Source organism: Protopterus annectens, chromosome 3.part0, assembly GCF_019279795.1.
Source record: "Protopterus annectens isolate FY-2018-M chromosome 3.part0, PAN1.0, whole genome shotgun sequence".
Classification (NCBI taxonomy): Eukaryota; Metazoa; Chordata; order Ceratodontiformes; family Protopteridae; genus Protopterus; species Protopterus annectens.
The window spans coordinates 252,742,344-252,758,142 of record NC_056731.1 but is presented as its reverse complement, the minus strand read 5'-3'; the positions used below and the strand labels follow the sequence as shown (position 1 = coordinate 252,758,142).

The 15,799-nt window shown below is 44.3% G+C and overlaps 1 protein-coding gene across 3 annotated transcripts in view; it reads left to right on the top strand.

The window, feature by feature from the left end:
• Positions 1 to 15,799, top strand: part of CTNNB1 (catenin beta 1) — a 756,935-nt gene that overhangs the window by 47,674 nt on the left and 693,462 nt on the right. For all 3 annotated transcript variants that reach the window (XM_044064737.1, XM_044064734.1, XM_044064735.1), the window contains exon 2: positions 210 to 248. In XM_044064737.1, coding sequence (XP_043920672.1) covers positions 236 to 248 — 13 coding nt within the window. In that variant the 5' untranslated portion in view covers positions 210 to 235. The remainder of the gene's footprint in view (positions 1 to 209; positions 249 to 15,799) is intronic.

Sequence of the window (15,799 nt, the reverse complement as noted above, 5' to 3'; positions counted from 1 at the left end):
TCCTAGAATTTTTTTGAAGTGGCAGAACTATTGGTAGGGTACATGTGTTGAAAATGGAAGGGTAGCATAGGCAATTTAAAGAGAGACTTAGAAAACACAGTGCATTTAAAATTGTGCTCCATTTTTTGTGCTATTAAAAGGAAGTCTTTATTGTATTAACATTTTGTGTAGTGATCTTTCACCCTAATGTCCTGCTTTTTCACCCACAGATTGTAGACTCTCGCTCTGAAAGACCATGGCTAACCAAGGTATGTAGCAACTGTTTTGAGTGTAAATGACTAATGATTAGAAGACTGCTTGTAGATTGTGCTTGATGTGTAATTTTGTGAATTGACTGGCTATTTTCCTTCATGGGTTTGGGGCTGGTGTTACTTGTGCATTTGGAAATGGGTGAGCCTCTTTCTGTGTACTATTACCTGAGGGTTGTGCTGTGGGGTGATTAGTTGCCATTATCTCCATGTTTTGAACTTCACTACACCCAGAGGTCTTAAATGGCTTCAGTCATAATTCACTGCACCAACAGAGGCATCCACACTTTGCTCCCTGATTGCCTCATTTGGGCACAGTCCCTAAAAGGGTTGTGGAGGGTACTGAAGTACATACTGGCCTGTCTGCTACGTTTATCTGAGTGAACAGAACCATTAAGATTTTCTCGAGACCTGTGACTTAACACTACAGTCATGTAGTACGTACGAGGGGGGGGGGGCACCTATAGGCAAGCCCATGGAGGCTTGGTGAACAGGCTCTGGAGAAAGTCTGTTGAAGGTTACCCATGTAACTTTAAAATCTATATGGCAGAGAGTTTGAACAGACATGCTAACAACCACACAAGTGCATTGTGCAAGATGCTTGGTTCCTGAGAACAGATTGGGTGTGCCAGAGAAGTCTCTACTACAGGCAATTGACACTTCAGCTGAGTCTCAAGCTGGAATAGCTTGGGAGAGCTAAATGTCTCCAATGCCCTAACCAAGAACCTTGGAAACCAATGTTCTGCCAAAGAATTATTTATTTAATGTTTTCTTTAATAGTGTATACACGAGTTCTGTAGCAAGGGGGTTTTACCTTGTATTCTTGCTGTTTTGATCTTTGAAGTACCTAGAATATTTACCAAGAACCTAGCCTCACTGATGTGGTATACTGCAGAATCATAGGCATCTGTTTCAGCAGAGTGCAATCCTTGGAGGAAATAGGGGGCACGAATACCTGTAGTAAACAGTTTGGGGTTCATCCTCAATTTGTGAAGGAAGTTGTGTGCTCTTGGTCGAAAGTTGGGTTATTTTGTTTGTTGGAAAAAGTAAAATGGACTTTCAAGACCAGTAAACTGCCCAAGTGATGACATGGAATGAACTATTCCAGTGATCCCATTAGCCAGGCCAGACTTTGTATGACTTAAATGTTCTGGATAAAAATGCATGGCTTATGGCCACAAGATGTATGTATACTGCCGCAAGGCTGCACACTTGATGGACAGTGTGGTGAATATGCATCCTTTGGTACCCAAGAAGTAGAGAGGAAAAGTTTAAAGGATGCTGCTGCAGTAAAATTGTCCAAATATCAGCATACAGTTACTGGAGCTTCCCTTCCCTCAAGTCCACTGACAAATCTGAGGGAGACAGTTGCTAAAGCGAACACACTAAAGTACTCTGAGAAAAGCAATTGATCCTGATTGGATCCAACTCTCCTCTGATCTGAGACGCTTTCTTTCTTTTCTACTCATCCAACCTTCTCTTTATAAAAAAAAAAAAAAAAAATCCAGACCACCTCCCACCACTTTTTCTTTTCCACTGCAGGTATGGCCTGCATCCTGAAATTTCTCTCGACCCAGATTTAGTTGGGGGATTTCTCCTGGCTCCACCCACTGCTAGTTTTATTGCCATAGTGGCTCCTACTCTGATCCTTTTGTCAGACTCCCGAGTTATGGAGCAGAGTACTTCCAGGGCTTGTCCACTCTGTACCTAAAGATCTGGCTATCTTCTGGTGCAGTATCCTACCTGTAGACTCTTGAAGGATCCTGAGCTAAAGCTTTGCCATGGATACAGGCGAGGTGGGTCCAACTCTGTCTTGACACTGGATAGCTAAACCCCAGTGTTTGCCTCTCCTCCAAGCTGACTGATGGGAGGGTTGCCTTTTGAGGTGGCTTTGATTCGCACCATACAGATCTTTCTCCTGCTTTGGCATTTGAACCTGTTGAAAGCACTCCTCTGGAGATGGGACTAGCCTTTTTTAGCTTTGCGACAGCTGAATCAGTCGAGTCAGTCTTCAAGGGAACTTGCAAGTCAGAACATCACATTTGGGGGGGGGGCTTCTTGGAAACATAATGGAAAAGGAGGAATGTAGACCCCCCCCCGCCAGAGGATGCTGGTTTTGATGGTTGGGGGGTGTCCCCCAGATTCTCCCTTGAGCATGTCTGAGAAATTCTTGAACTTGAGACAAAGGTAAGTGACCCCCCCCCCCCCACCCCCAGGATGTCTGCTCCTTGAGGCCCTAAGATTCTGCTTGGCTATGACCTGGGTGGTTTGCGCCCTTCCCCCAAAGACAATGAGATGGTAGGTCTTATCTCAGCGTGCTTGGAGGGAGCGGGATGTGGCTGAACCAAGTTCCCCATTAGCCAGCTAAATACTTTTGTCTCCCTGAAAGATAAACAACATTGGACCAAGTGGCCTGGTGTAGATTCTGTATTTTTGGTGGTGGACAGCAGTAACTTGAAAGCAGTTCTGTCCATCCCTCTAATGGAGTTTAGGATACTGGACAGGTTCAGGAAATGGATTTGCACTTTAGCTACCTTTGCTCGGAGGGAGCTAAACTATTTGGCACACACCACCAGACTTCAGATGCATTTGTCCAAGGAAGTCTGTTAGCCTCTCTACAGTTTGTCTGCTGTTGGAAACAATTCTAGAAACCAGAAAGAGAGAGGGTAAAACTATGGTTCCAAACAATCCAAAAGGCTCTCTTCTGACACTTCTGGAGATGACCCAATGTAACAGAGGGGGAAAGTCTGATGATGGACATTGCTCATGAGGCAGAGTTGGGCTGCAGAGCCATGGCTTCAAAGGTCCCTTCACTGCGACTGTATCAATACTCCTGGATGCTGCTGTTCTCTGGAGGGAGTTGGGGGAGGGGGGGGACCTATCCCTGCAACCTAAGCGTGGATGTCGGTCACTAACAGATGGGTGCAGAAGATAACCAGAGGCTATTGTATCCCCTTTTTATCATTCCCCCCAAATTGTTACTAAACATTATAGCAGTGCACTTGCTGTATCCTGCATGAGTACTGCAGTGGACCCTAGCAGTGCACAATTTAGTAGATGTCGACCAGTATCATTCCAAGCAAGTCTGACTAACATTTGCAGGGTTCACATTCTCTGACTCTCTAATATTCTGTGGTATTGCAAGGCTGCCATAATACCACTGTGACCATGGAAGCTTCTCTGTTGGCAAGGGGGGCATTGCAGGGGAAAGATGGTTCAGGGAAAGTGGTACCCCTCTGAAGGCAGTCTCCCTATCCCACTGGCAGTCTACCTTGGGAGGACATCCAGAGCTAGTCACTTTGGGGTGGGGGTGCATGTAAAAACAAGTTACACCCCCTTTTCAAGATGCAATGTAAATCTTGTCTTGGCTCTTCAGAGGTCTGTTTTAACATTTGAAAAATGGGGGCCAGCATGGCTCCTAAGGGTATCCCATCATCCCCATGTGCTGCTGGAGGGTCCTGTAGTAATCCTTCCCTGTTTTGAGCCTGAGATTTTGTTGAAAGATTTGACTTTGCATCCCTTTGAGTCGGCCGTTTCTGCATATCTGGAAGACTCCCTTTTTGATTGCAATGAGAAGAGCAACTCCAGGCTTTAATGTAAAAAGCTATTCGTTTCACAAGGATAAGGATACCTTGCTTGCTGATTTACTTCATGCTTGAAATAAGTGGATAACTTAACAGTGATCAGTCTGTTAAACAAAAAATCCACTTCTCTACGCAACTGTTTGGGTAGAACTAAAAATTCAGATCAGAGATCCACGTGTAGCACATTCTGTTTGATACTTCTACGCGAGCTACAGCCATTGGCTTTTCCTTTTTATGTTGGTTCACAGGATATTCTGCAGACAGCCACCTTCTCCCATCTCCATTTTCCAGACCTCTAAAGAGCTATGATTTGCATAATGTCTTGAAAGGGGGTTGTAACTTAATGCTGTTGTACTTGTATCCCCAGTTCGTAGTGACTAGTGTATATCCTCTAAGGTTGACTGACAGTGAACCGTATGAGAGAACAGGTTAGCTTACTATAATAGTGGGTGTCTGACTGTGATTCCTGTTGCAATCTTGAGTCCACCCACCATAATTTCTATCTTCTGGACCCTTTGGTAAAGTTTGGGTTCATGCTCTCTTCCCCTTTTCCATAAATATTTGTCCACACTTCCTTTTGCTTTCTGACAGTGGCCATGGAGAATGTTTGTTTTATCCAGGGTATAGCTAGAGCACAGGCTATTTGCATTAACACATTGGTATTTGGGACTCTCATACTGACCCTTTCTAGAGTAAAAAATGGAGCAACGAATCATACCTGAGCTTGCTGCTTTAAACCAGATACTTTAACATATGTGGTGTAAACTGCCTTCCAGTTTGTAGCGTGCTACAGACCACCCTCCCAAACCCAGGAACCCCACTCGGCCTTTCTGAGAACACTGGAAAATATGAAGGTCTCTCCAAACACAATTATATTGGGCGACTACCCAAACATGGACTGGGAGCATTACTCCAGCTCCAACACCCTAGCCCAAAGGTTCCTGGAATTTATAAACTCAAATGCTATGGAACAACTTGTTACCACTCCCACAAGAGGGGAAAACATACTGGACCTGATCATCACCAACATGGGGACTCTATGCTCCAGACCAGAAGTGTATCCCTCACTGGTAAGATCAGACCATAAACTAATCTCACTGGATATTCACATCCCGACACCACCCCCTGCCCAGAAAACCACAGTGAAAAACTTCTCTAAAGCAAATTTCACACTCCTCAAAACCGAGGTGGAGTCCTTCAAAGCCCCCGGGCCTGTGGAAAATACGGCCCAGACCGCATAATCCTTTATAAACTCATTCTATAAACACCTTCAGGAATGCATGGATCATGCGATCCCAAATAAAACCAAGACCCAATCCTGCAAAGGCAGACGTCCTGTCTGGTGGACCCCAGCCATAAACAAACTATACAATAGAAGAAGGAAGCTACTAAATGATAGAGCAAAATCCCAAAAAGGGAGGGCATCACTGATCAGTATTAGCAAAAACTACAGGCACTCATAAAATCGTCTAAGGCCAGCTTCGAGAGAAAAATTGCACAGGACACTAAGGATAATCACAAGGCTTTCTTTAGTTATGTTAGGAACCTGGGTGGCAATTCCCAGATATGCTAAGAATTAGTCCAAAATGACAAATACACTGAACCCACAGACATTGCCAACATCCTAGCTGACCGGTTCAGCAAACTTCCCCACCAAAAGGGCAAATATCTATCCCAGCAGAGTGCTGCCCCCCTGACATCTCAGATGCTCAGTAAGAGCCGCCCTCTCCAAAGCAAAAAACACAGCATCAATGGGACGAGACTGTGTCCCGGGCTGTGTCCTACATGAACTCCAAGAAGAGCTAAACCCAAACATAAAACTACTGTTCAATCTCAGCCTTACTACGGGATATGTGCCCAAAGAGTGGCGTACAGCAACAGTGGTCCCTCTCCATAAAGGTGGTGCCTCAACGGATCCTGGAAACTATCGCCCCATAAGCCTGACTAGCTTGGTCTGCAAAGCTATGGAAAGTATCATCATGGACCTCATAAATAAAGATATTGGGGACCTACAGACACTGGATCCTACCCAGTTCGGCTTTAAGGGCAGATCCTGCCTCTTAAACCTGGTTGATTTCTTTGAAACTGTCACCAAGGCCATTGACGAGGGGAAGGTGGTCCACACAGCCTACCTGGACCTCGCAAAAGCCTTCGATACAATACCCAACTCTGGCATTATAGATAAGCTCACCAGCTTAAATATAAACCCCTGAAGGACAGAACCCACATGGTTAGAATTGCTGGAGCCATGTCAGACTCCAAACTGGTTACAAGTGGTGTCCCACAAGGCTCAGTCCTGAGACCTCTCTTCGGTTTATATTTCTCGGAGGTACAGGCTAACACGGAAGGACTGTGGCTGACCAAGTTCGCAGATGACTGCAAACTGGGCGCCATAATCGACTCTCCAGCCGAGACAAGCATCCTCCAAAAGGGCCTCATAGAAACAGACAACTGGTGCCAGAGCCATGGCCTCAAGCTAAATGCCAAAAAGTGTATAGTCATCCCCTTTGGCAAAAACAAAGTGCCCACAAATTACCACATAGGTGGTAATCCATTAAGTACAGAAGTAATTAGGGACCTGGGGACCCAAGTTGATGGCAATCTCTCATTTGACAACCACGTGGCCAAAGTGGTTAGAAAAACATTTTGTATAGCCCACCTAATCATGAAGGGATTCACATCTAGATCAGGGGAGGTCACCGTGCCTCTTTACTCATCCCTCATCAGGCCCATAATTGAGTACAATGCCCCTTTTGGGATGTACCTTACCAGACACCTGCAGCAACTGGAAAGACCCCAAAAGTACCTCACCAAGAGGATCAAAGGGCTCAAACAGATGCCATATGCTGCCCGGTTAAATAAACTCCAGCTCTACTCAGTGGCATACCGCCTGTTCAGATGCGATCTGTGCCTGACGTATAAAGCCATGTCCAATAATGGACATGCTGCACCTCAGAAAATCCAAATCCCATCGAGCTACGCGCTCGAGACTTGAACCTCGGCACTGAAATAAATAGGACATGCTGGAGGGACAGATTCATAACCCAGAGGCTCCCTTCACTCTGGAATAAAATCCCAGTCCAGGTTAGGCAGAGTCCCTCATTTCCTCTCCAAGAGGAATCTTGATGAGTGGATGGGAGATCGTAGGTTTACCCCGGGTATCACTTCTGTCTCTGTTAGACAGAGGCACAGTATACTAACCTCGAAAAAGGGCATAGCAAAATAAATTTAAAATGGGTGGCGAAAGCCAAACACATTCTGGCTAGGCTTGTAAATGCCCTAGGGCAGATAGCCTAGTATGAACCTACGGTATAAAAAAGCCTGGGAGAAAGTCACCTCTGGAATCTGCCATCAGATGGCTGCAAAGATTGAGGCTTGCCTGAAATGGTGAATTTTGGTGTCTGCTGTTACAGGCAGGTAATGTCTGCCTGTAAACTGTAAAACCATGCTTCCATCTTGGAAGATGCAGCAAAAGTGATGTGGAAAGATTTTACAAAACCAGTGTCTTGCTGTTTACAGATGTGCAGCAAGAATGTGCAGTATTGCATGCCTGTAGGATAAGCCCCCCCCCCCATTCCAGGCCATTTGGCAGTTATTTAAAATTAGTATTTTACTGGATCAAATGTTAATTTCCGTTCTGTTTTCTCTTGGTAGGGCTTGCGGAACTTTATCAAGCAAGCCTAGAAGACTACCACCTGCCTGGAGAAGTAGACATGCTTGTATAAAGATGAGCCAGCATGCACATCTTGTTTCTTTATTGCTACAGGTAGCTGATATCCACTCCTTTTTCATTCTGTTCGTGAATCCAGAGGTGGCAGCTAGAATGTTGCATTCCTTGGCTTAGTCTTTTGGCATATTTTTCTGGAGGAGAGTGATATTCCTTTACAAGACTAATGCAGTCACCAATGTGCCTACCCATGATATATGCCAGAATTGGCAAAAAAAAGTTAAGCTGGCTGTTGGGTGCAAAATCAGGTTCACTAAGCTAAAACGTGGGCCAAGTGAGAGGAGAGCTGTTCCTCCTAGATCTGAAAGCTCTGGTTCTGCAGAGGAGCTTCTGCAGCTCCCAGTTCCTGATAGCATGGTACTACAGAAGCTTTTATTGCTACATCTGTCAGCTGCCTTGGCACTGGCCTTGATAATTTCACCACTTTTTTAGAATTATTATATGAGAAATATCTAAATTAAAAAATCACTTATGACAGGCAATCGTTCTATGTGAAAAAAAAAAATTTAGTTGCAAACATGTAATGTTATGTTGTCCTATCTCACCTTCATTGTGGTTGAGCTTTCTTCCTACATCGGCTTTGGAGTCGACCACTCTGCTTCATGGTCAGTCTTCAGAGTCTTGGGGCCCTCCTCTGAGTGGAGTGAGGGGGCTTTTGAGCTGATGGATTGAGTGCGGTCACCCCCGACAGGCCCACTGTCTGGTTTGAGTACTCTTTCCCCCAAAGTGCCTGTCAGTCTCAGCACCATCACTGTCCCCCAAGTGTAGAGCCCCAAGCCCCAGGAAGCCCTGGCAGGTGAGACGATCCACAGGGTACCCTCTGAGGAGGTCCCTCGGAAGAGATTATGCAAGAGGAAGCGCATAGACTCTCTGGATGAGTCCACCTCAGACACTGACCTGGATGACTCTGAAGGGTCTCCTTTGTAGACATCCTGGAGATTCTTTAAACAGAGGAGTGGCTGGAAGCCAATCAATCATTCCAAGGACAAGTCTACCTGAAAGCTTTTGGGTCTCACCCTTCCACCTCTTGGGTGACTCCACCTTTCAATCAGCTCCTTAATGTAGTCATTCAGTGGGTGTGGGGCTCTGCAGAGTCTTGTTCAGAGGAGGACAAATAAGTTTGTGTCCTCTGACAAGGAATTCCTAACAAAATGTCCCAGTAGATGCTATGGTGGTGGCGGCCACAAAAAAGTAATTGTCAGACTTCCTCATCTGTCCATCCGCCAAATAAGGAATCTCTAACTATGGATAATACGGAAAGCTTATGTATTCATCAGCAACCCTTCACAGTATGGTTGCTGAATTATTTTACCCACTTTACCAGACTTCAGAGGCATCTCCTGAAGAAGTTGGGGATGCTCTCCAAGGTTCTACAACTGTAGAGGTTTGTCACCTCTCAGCTTGCTACCTTAAATTCGGTGGTTAACTCTTCCATGCAGCTTATCTGCTATGCAGCTGATGGAGCAAGTAGGGCAGCAGGTACAGGATTCTCCCTAAGGAGACATTCTTGGATGTGCATATGTGAGTTTGCTGAGCTCTTCAAGTCTTCCTTAATCAGCTTTCTGTTTGATGGCTCATCCTTTTTTTCAGGCTGAAAGGGAGTATGCTGTGGGAGTCTGTTTTTCCTCCCCAGCAGGCCTTGCTCCCGAAGGCCAGTAGGGAGGGTGTGGTTCCGTAAGTCCCAAAGAGCCTTTCCGGGCGCACATGGTGATGCTTCCCCCAGGGGCAGAGGGGGAAATTAATGGAAGACACGGACCTTGCAGCAGAGGGGTGCTCCTGAAAGGACGCCCATCTTGTCCACCCCTGGATTCACTTGGGGGGCTTGTCATTTGTATCCAAATGCCTGACTAAATATAACAAACTGCAAATTGGGTACAAGCAATCCTATCCAGAGGTTACTATATACCATTTTCCTCTCTCCCTTCAAAAAAAAAAATAGATCATTCCTGGATGCTCCACCTGCTTAGAGGGACCAGGCAACCCTGGAAATCCAAAGGTTGCTAGAAAAAGGCATCCAAGACGTCCCTGGTGACCAAATTGGATCCATAACTTAAGGTTCTTTTTTTAGTTCCAAAAAAGACAGGACTGGAGGTCCATTTTGGAATCTTGGCACACTAAACAAATCTGTAAAGAAATCTAAGTTCCGAATGGTAACACTGCAGTCAGTACTCCTTTTCTGGGGAAAGACTATTGGATGTACTCTAGACCTCCAGGATGCATACTACCATAAAGATGGACAGGTGATCCCACAGTCACTTGCGCTTTCGGCTGGGAGTCACACTACCAATTTCGAGCTCTGTCCTTTGGTCTCACTACAGCCCCCAGGGTGTTCACCAAATGCATGGCAATAGTCACTGCTCCACGTAGGATTCCGGGTGTTTCCATACTTGGATGACTGGCTCCTGACTCCCACCATTGAGCATCTACTAAACAGCAAGAGACACCACCATCCACTATTGCTGTCAACTAGGCATTACAATAAATTTTGAAAGTCTGCCTTATTGCCATCACAGCATGTATTTATAGTTGCAGACTTGGACACAAGGGAAATTATGGCCAAACTTCTCCTGACCGGAAACTAACCCTACGTCAGCAAGTAGAAAAACTCACGGCAAAGGTTCGAGCAAAGGTTATTCTTAAAGTCCTAGATACCATGGCAGCAGCAATAACTTTGGTACCTCTTGCACGCTTACACACGAGTCCTTCAGGTGTTACTTTCATCCAATGGTCCATGCAGGAATTACCAGTGTCCCACAAGTTAATCCATAACCGAATTCTGTGATTTTGGGCAGACCGTTCATCCACAACCAATGGCCACAATTACCACTGATGCAGATTGGGGGGGGGGGCATTATCTGGGGAAGACTGTCCAAGTAGTCTGGCAAGAATAAGAGAACCACTTGCATATCAATGTCCTAGAGAGGAGAGCGGTGCTTTTTGGTGTTACAGGCATTCCAGGACTCCCTTCTACTAGCAACAGTTGCAATCCAGACTGACAATGTCAATCATGTGGTACATAAGGAAGAACCAGATCTTGCCCTCTGTCAGGAGGCTGAGTATGGCACTTTGCAGTTTCTTTCCAACGTTTTCTGATAGCAACGCATATCTTGGGGAAATCCAACATGATAGCAGACCAACCTAAGCAGAGCTATTGTAATGCCTCCTGAGTGGTCCCTAAAACAGATTGCGAACCAGGTTTTTCGCAAGTGGGGCCAGTCTTGCTGCAACCTCTTTGCCACGTCCATGAAGCATGAATGCTAAATGCAGCAGCTACTTTGCCCTGACCCAACCCCCCTATTGGGGGGGTCACAAAGGGATGCACTTGTACACTATTGGCCCCTGGGTCTCCTTTATGCTTTCCCTCCTTTCCCCCTTGATCCCCAAAGTTCTGCAGAAAGCAAACCCGTTGAGAAGCAGGCTGATGCTTATCTGCCCATACTGGCCTGGTTAGATTTGGTTCCCCTTGTGGGCCCCATCTACAAGATCTGTGGATTCTGGACCCAGTCCTAAATCTCTTGACATGCCAGTCAGGGAGTACTGTATCCTTCGTTCAAAACCCTCAAACTGAGTCTACTTCGGTTTTAGCCAGGCTTCTAGACTTGTTCTCCACTGTGAAACCTTCTGATTTCATCCCATAAGACAACAACTCTGAAGCTTTATGCAAGCAAATGGAAGAGGTTTTCCTGTTGGGCTCTAAAAAATCTCATTGATCCCTTCACAGCCCCTGTATCATCTATTTTGGACTTTTTAGCAAAACTTTTCAGTGAGGCTGCAGTAGTGATGACCATACGAGTACAATTTGCTGCTATTTCTAACCATCACATTGGAGAAATGGGCTTCAAAATTGTCCCATAGACTGTGCAAGGCCTTTGAGAGGCACCTTTTTAAGGCCCCCAATGAAAGAACCACCAGCTCTGAGATCTGTTTGGTATTGTCCACTCTAATCCTTCCTTAGAATCGGCTTCATTTTAGTCCTCTGAAGTTCCTAACGTGGAAAACAGTATTTTTGGTGGCCATCACATCAGCTAGACTGGTGTCAGAACTCCAGTGCTTCTCCTACTTGGTTTTCCATAAGGATAATTTTCCTAGACCAATCCATCATTCCTCCCAAAAGTTCTGAGATTGGACCTACCTGTTTTCTTCCCAAGTTACAGCAACAAGGCAGTGTGTAATTTACACTTATTGGATGTCCACAGGCAGCTAAGATTCTACCTGGACGGGACTAAATTCAGAAAATCCAGATCAGTTTGTCCTCTTCAGACGAGTGAGGGTGCTTCAGTATCAAAACTCACAAGTGGTTGACTGACACTGTACATAACATAAAGAAGTTGCCATAATCTTCCATGTTTGTTGGCCATCTCGCCTTCATTCTTGCGTCCCACCCTCCTTCCTCCAACCTTTGCTCCTGGAGGATCAAGAGGTCTTTGTTGGATTTAGAACTTGTTCTCTGTCTTCCTCAGTCTTGTATAGCACATGTGGCTGTAATTTTTGCATATAGGTATAATTTAGTAATTGCAAGCAAGATCTGGGGGTTATTCCTTGGGCATGGTGGGATAGGGTATAGCCACGAGCCAGTAGAAGCTCTTTCGCTTTAGTATAGGCAGTGTTGGAACAGATTCTGTGTTCCAACCCAACCCACAAAGATTGAAGGCGAGATGGACAACCAACATGGAACATTATGGTGAGTACATAATTTCATATTTGTTTTGTATTCTGTCCAGTCACCGTCAAACATAGTTCATTCAAATCCTAACTTGTTTTAAACCTCATTCATTGTTTGCATGTATTCCCATAATTTCCATTTTTTTCCTATGGAATTTGCTCTACACTTCTAAAGGTCCCATGTTCTAACTTTTTGTAAAACTGCTATGCTGTGTATTGCATATTTAAATATTTTTTTGTAGACTTGTGATTTTTGCTGCTTGTTATCCAATGTTATTTCTTAATCTAACTTTCTGACCATGCACTGTAATTGTACTTGAACATACTATAGTGGAGTTTTTCTCCTCAGGCCTCTGCTGGAAACTGGCTTCTTGCCCAGTTGGAATTGGTAAAAATAAAATAAAATTTCCATTTATTTGTTGCTGTATTCACTACTTTTAGTACATTTGGTCTAGACTTTGGTTTCCATTTCCTAATTGCTTTTTTTTTTTTTTTTTGGGGGGGGGGGGGAGCCCACCATAGCTAGACTTGGCAAGGCCTTGTTATGTCTAGGCAATTCCAATTCTGTGCTGTAGCTCAAACATTTTCTTAGTAATACCAGTTTGCTCAGCCAACTCCTTAAACCTGCAGAAAATGCTCCCAATTACTTCCCATCACAGCTTTGGAGACCACTTGGGGTATAAAGATATCTAATGTAAACACTTTCAAGCAAAGATCTTTAATTTTGAACTAAACTTTGAGCTCTGCCTGGGTATCTTCTCAGTTGCCAATGTTGGACACCCATTCAAGAGTTACTTGGTGTTTAGTACTCCTGTTCTCTGAGATCATATTCATAGTGGCATCCATTTCTCTTCTTGTAGTCCAGACCTGCAGTGCAGATTAGCATAGCTGTCCTCTAGAGGGGGTTCTTTTTAGAGGAGGGGGGGCTGCAGTTTTCTCCTTGGGTCTTGGAACAAGTGAATCCCAAATGTCCTGTCAGTTACTGCACTGAACCACCTGGTCTTTTTCATTCTTGAAGTCTCACTTGGGGGGAGACTATTTTGATTTGGGGCCAGTTCACATGGGGGTTAAGGAGCATTTAATGTCCCAGAAAAAATAATGGAAACCTTTCTTTGTTTTCTCTAGTGGAGCTCCCTTGGGTTTCTGCTCTCAACCTGGTGGGTTTGGCCTGATCCTTTTTTTTTTTTTGCATCACTGTTCAAAACAAATGTTCATATATCTAGAACCAGAAGTGTTAGAAAAATGGCAAACTGTACAGCATAAAGTTTAGTCAGTTCTGGTTCTAGGTCTTGAATTTTATAAACCACAACAACTGCAGTAAATATTAACTAGGTATTGTATAAATGGCTTGCAGTGTCTTGGTAGTCATTCAAGCAATGCATATACTGCCAGCAGCATTTTCTTACTGCTGTGAGCTTTCATGCGAGTCTAAACAGTTCTATCTCTTTAGGTAAAAAAATATGAAAATTACAATATTAATAGCATGCAGATGTTTAGTATCTGCACTAGACAGGTCAAACATCAGTACTTGGGCTAAGATATATTATCTTTAATGTAGCTTGATTTTGGAATTAGTAATGCAGAAATTAACAGTCAGTGTTTGACTAGAGTGTGGTTGTAATTGCAGAAATGGCCGGGCATGTCACTAGGCTGAAATGAGTTAACATGGTGTACCCTCAGCCAGGCACAGTGGCAGCTCTGTAGGCATCCATATTTGTATAGAATCGCAGTGGGAGGTCTAGTGTGTCTGAATGCTGCTAGAGGTTAAAAGGTAGTAGACCGAAGATGCATCCTTCCCATTGGCTAGGAGGTTTACCCTTTGGTAATGGCTTGGACAAGAGTGAAATTTAACGGATGGGTATCTTTGGAGAGCACTTCCATAGGAGCAGAAGGCAACATGTCAAATTTGCGCAGGCTAGGTCTGAAGCATCTGCAGTTGCTGCCCACCTGTGAGGTTTCTTTAAAAGGACATCGTTTGGTTTCATCTGACCCAGATGGACCACCACCAGGTGGGTGTTGCCTATAGGGATCCTGTCCACCAAGGATTAAATATTGGCCCCCCTGTTCCTCTTGGCTGCCACTGGAGCTTTCATACTTCTTGTTCAGGCTGCCACTGAAGGGCAGCCATTGTTCTTAAGGTCATTAATTTCAGTGGTCTCAAATCCCCTTTTCAGAGCAATTTACCTGAAGTAGTAAGCTTAAAGGGATAGTCCCAGAGATTTTTTTTGATTCTGGTCTTTTTTTACATTTTTTTTTGGTCTGGCTTTCTGATCATGTTCCAGCTTTGGCTGCTGGGGTTGGGGGAGGGTGCTTACAAGAAGTTGCAATAGTCTGTCAGATTCCATCTCTGATTGCTTTTGTACTTGCTGCAGCTCTCGCTCATTAGTTTCACCTGTGCTTTCTATCCTCAACGAATAGCAGTAAAATGCTAAAATGTTTCTGTTCATTAATATTTTTGTGCTGCTAGATAAGTGCTATGATGTGCATGGCTGTCCACTGCTCTGTAGAAAACATTAGAATGTTGCTGGTTTCAAACAATAGTAGCAGTCTTCATGTTTTGTATTTTGATCTCTGAATACTAGCCAAGTGTAATGGTTTTCTGACCTGCTGTAAAGTGGAACGTAAGCAATATTTTTGAGGTCCAAAAATTAGTCACAAATAGGGGCTGTAAATTACAGCAACCTAAAGACTGTTTTACATACTAATTCTGAGATTGCCTTACGGAGAATACACATTAGTACGGATTTATTATACTGTACTGCTTGTAGTTACAGTATGCAGAAATAGAGCTGCACAGTTAAGAAGCTTTTTGATAAATTCATAAAGCCTTTCCTAACCATTCTCACTAAACACACAATGTGTAATGACCTTATTGTTTCCCAGTGGTCAGGGACTGAAAGCTTTGACAGGAATTGAATATTAACTGTGTTCACCAGAGAACGGGACCACATAAACTAAATTGAAACCAGGAGTAGGGTTGATATGGTAAAGTGGGTGGTGACAACTGGTAGGTATCGGGACAAGTTTCTTTCGGTCAAGAGTTTGACTCTGGGATCATCCCTTTGATTCCACTTTAGCCTTTTAGGCTTATGCCCCTCTTAGAATCCTTTTAGAGGGAATAATTTGGGGGGGTTTGAGGAGGTTTTTTGGAATGTTGAATGAAAACCAGTTTTTGAAAGTGGCTCACTAAACCACACAGCTCACCCAACTGCTTATGGGAGGGTGCCTGAACAAGACACTAGTGCAAATAGTTGGGGGGGGGGGTGACTTGATTCTGCAATAAGTAGTTACAGGAAACTATTGCTCTAACTATGGCTGCAGAATCAAAGCTGTAAAAGCAAGAAGAAACCTCATAAGGTCCCCCTGGCATCCTTGAGATCCAGAGCAACCATTTGGGGCCTGAAGAAACCGGAGTACTAACATAGCCTATAATGAAGTTTTTGAATTCAGAATAACCAGAGAATCCGAAGTCAATTTTCATTTGTTCCTCAATGTGCGGTTCTAATCGGACAGCTTTCTACTGCAAATGCTTGCTTCTCCTTGACCTTAATGCTTAGTCCTCATCCATACCTCTGGTC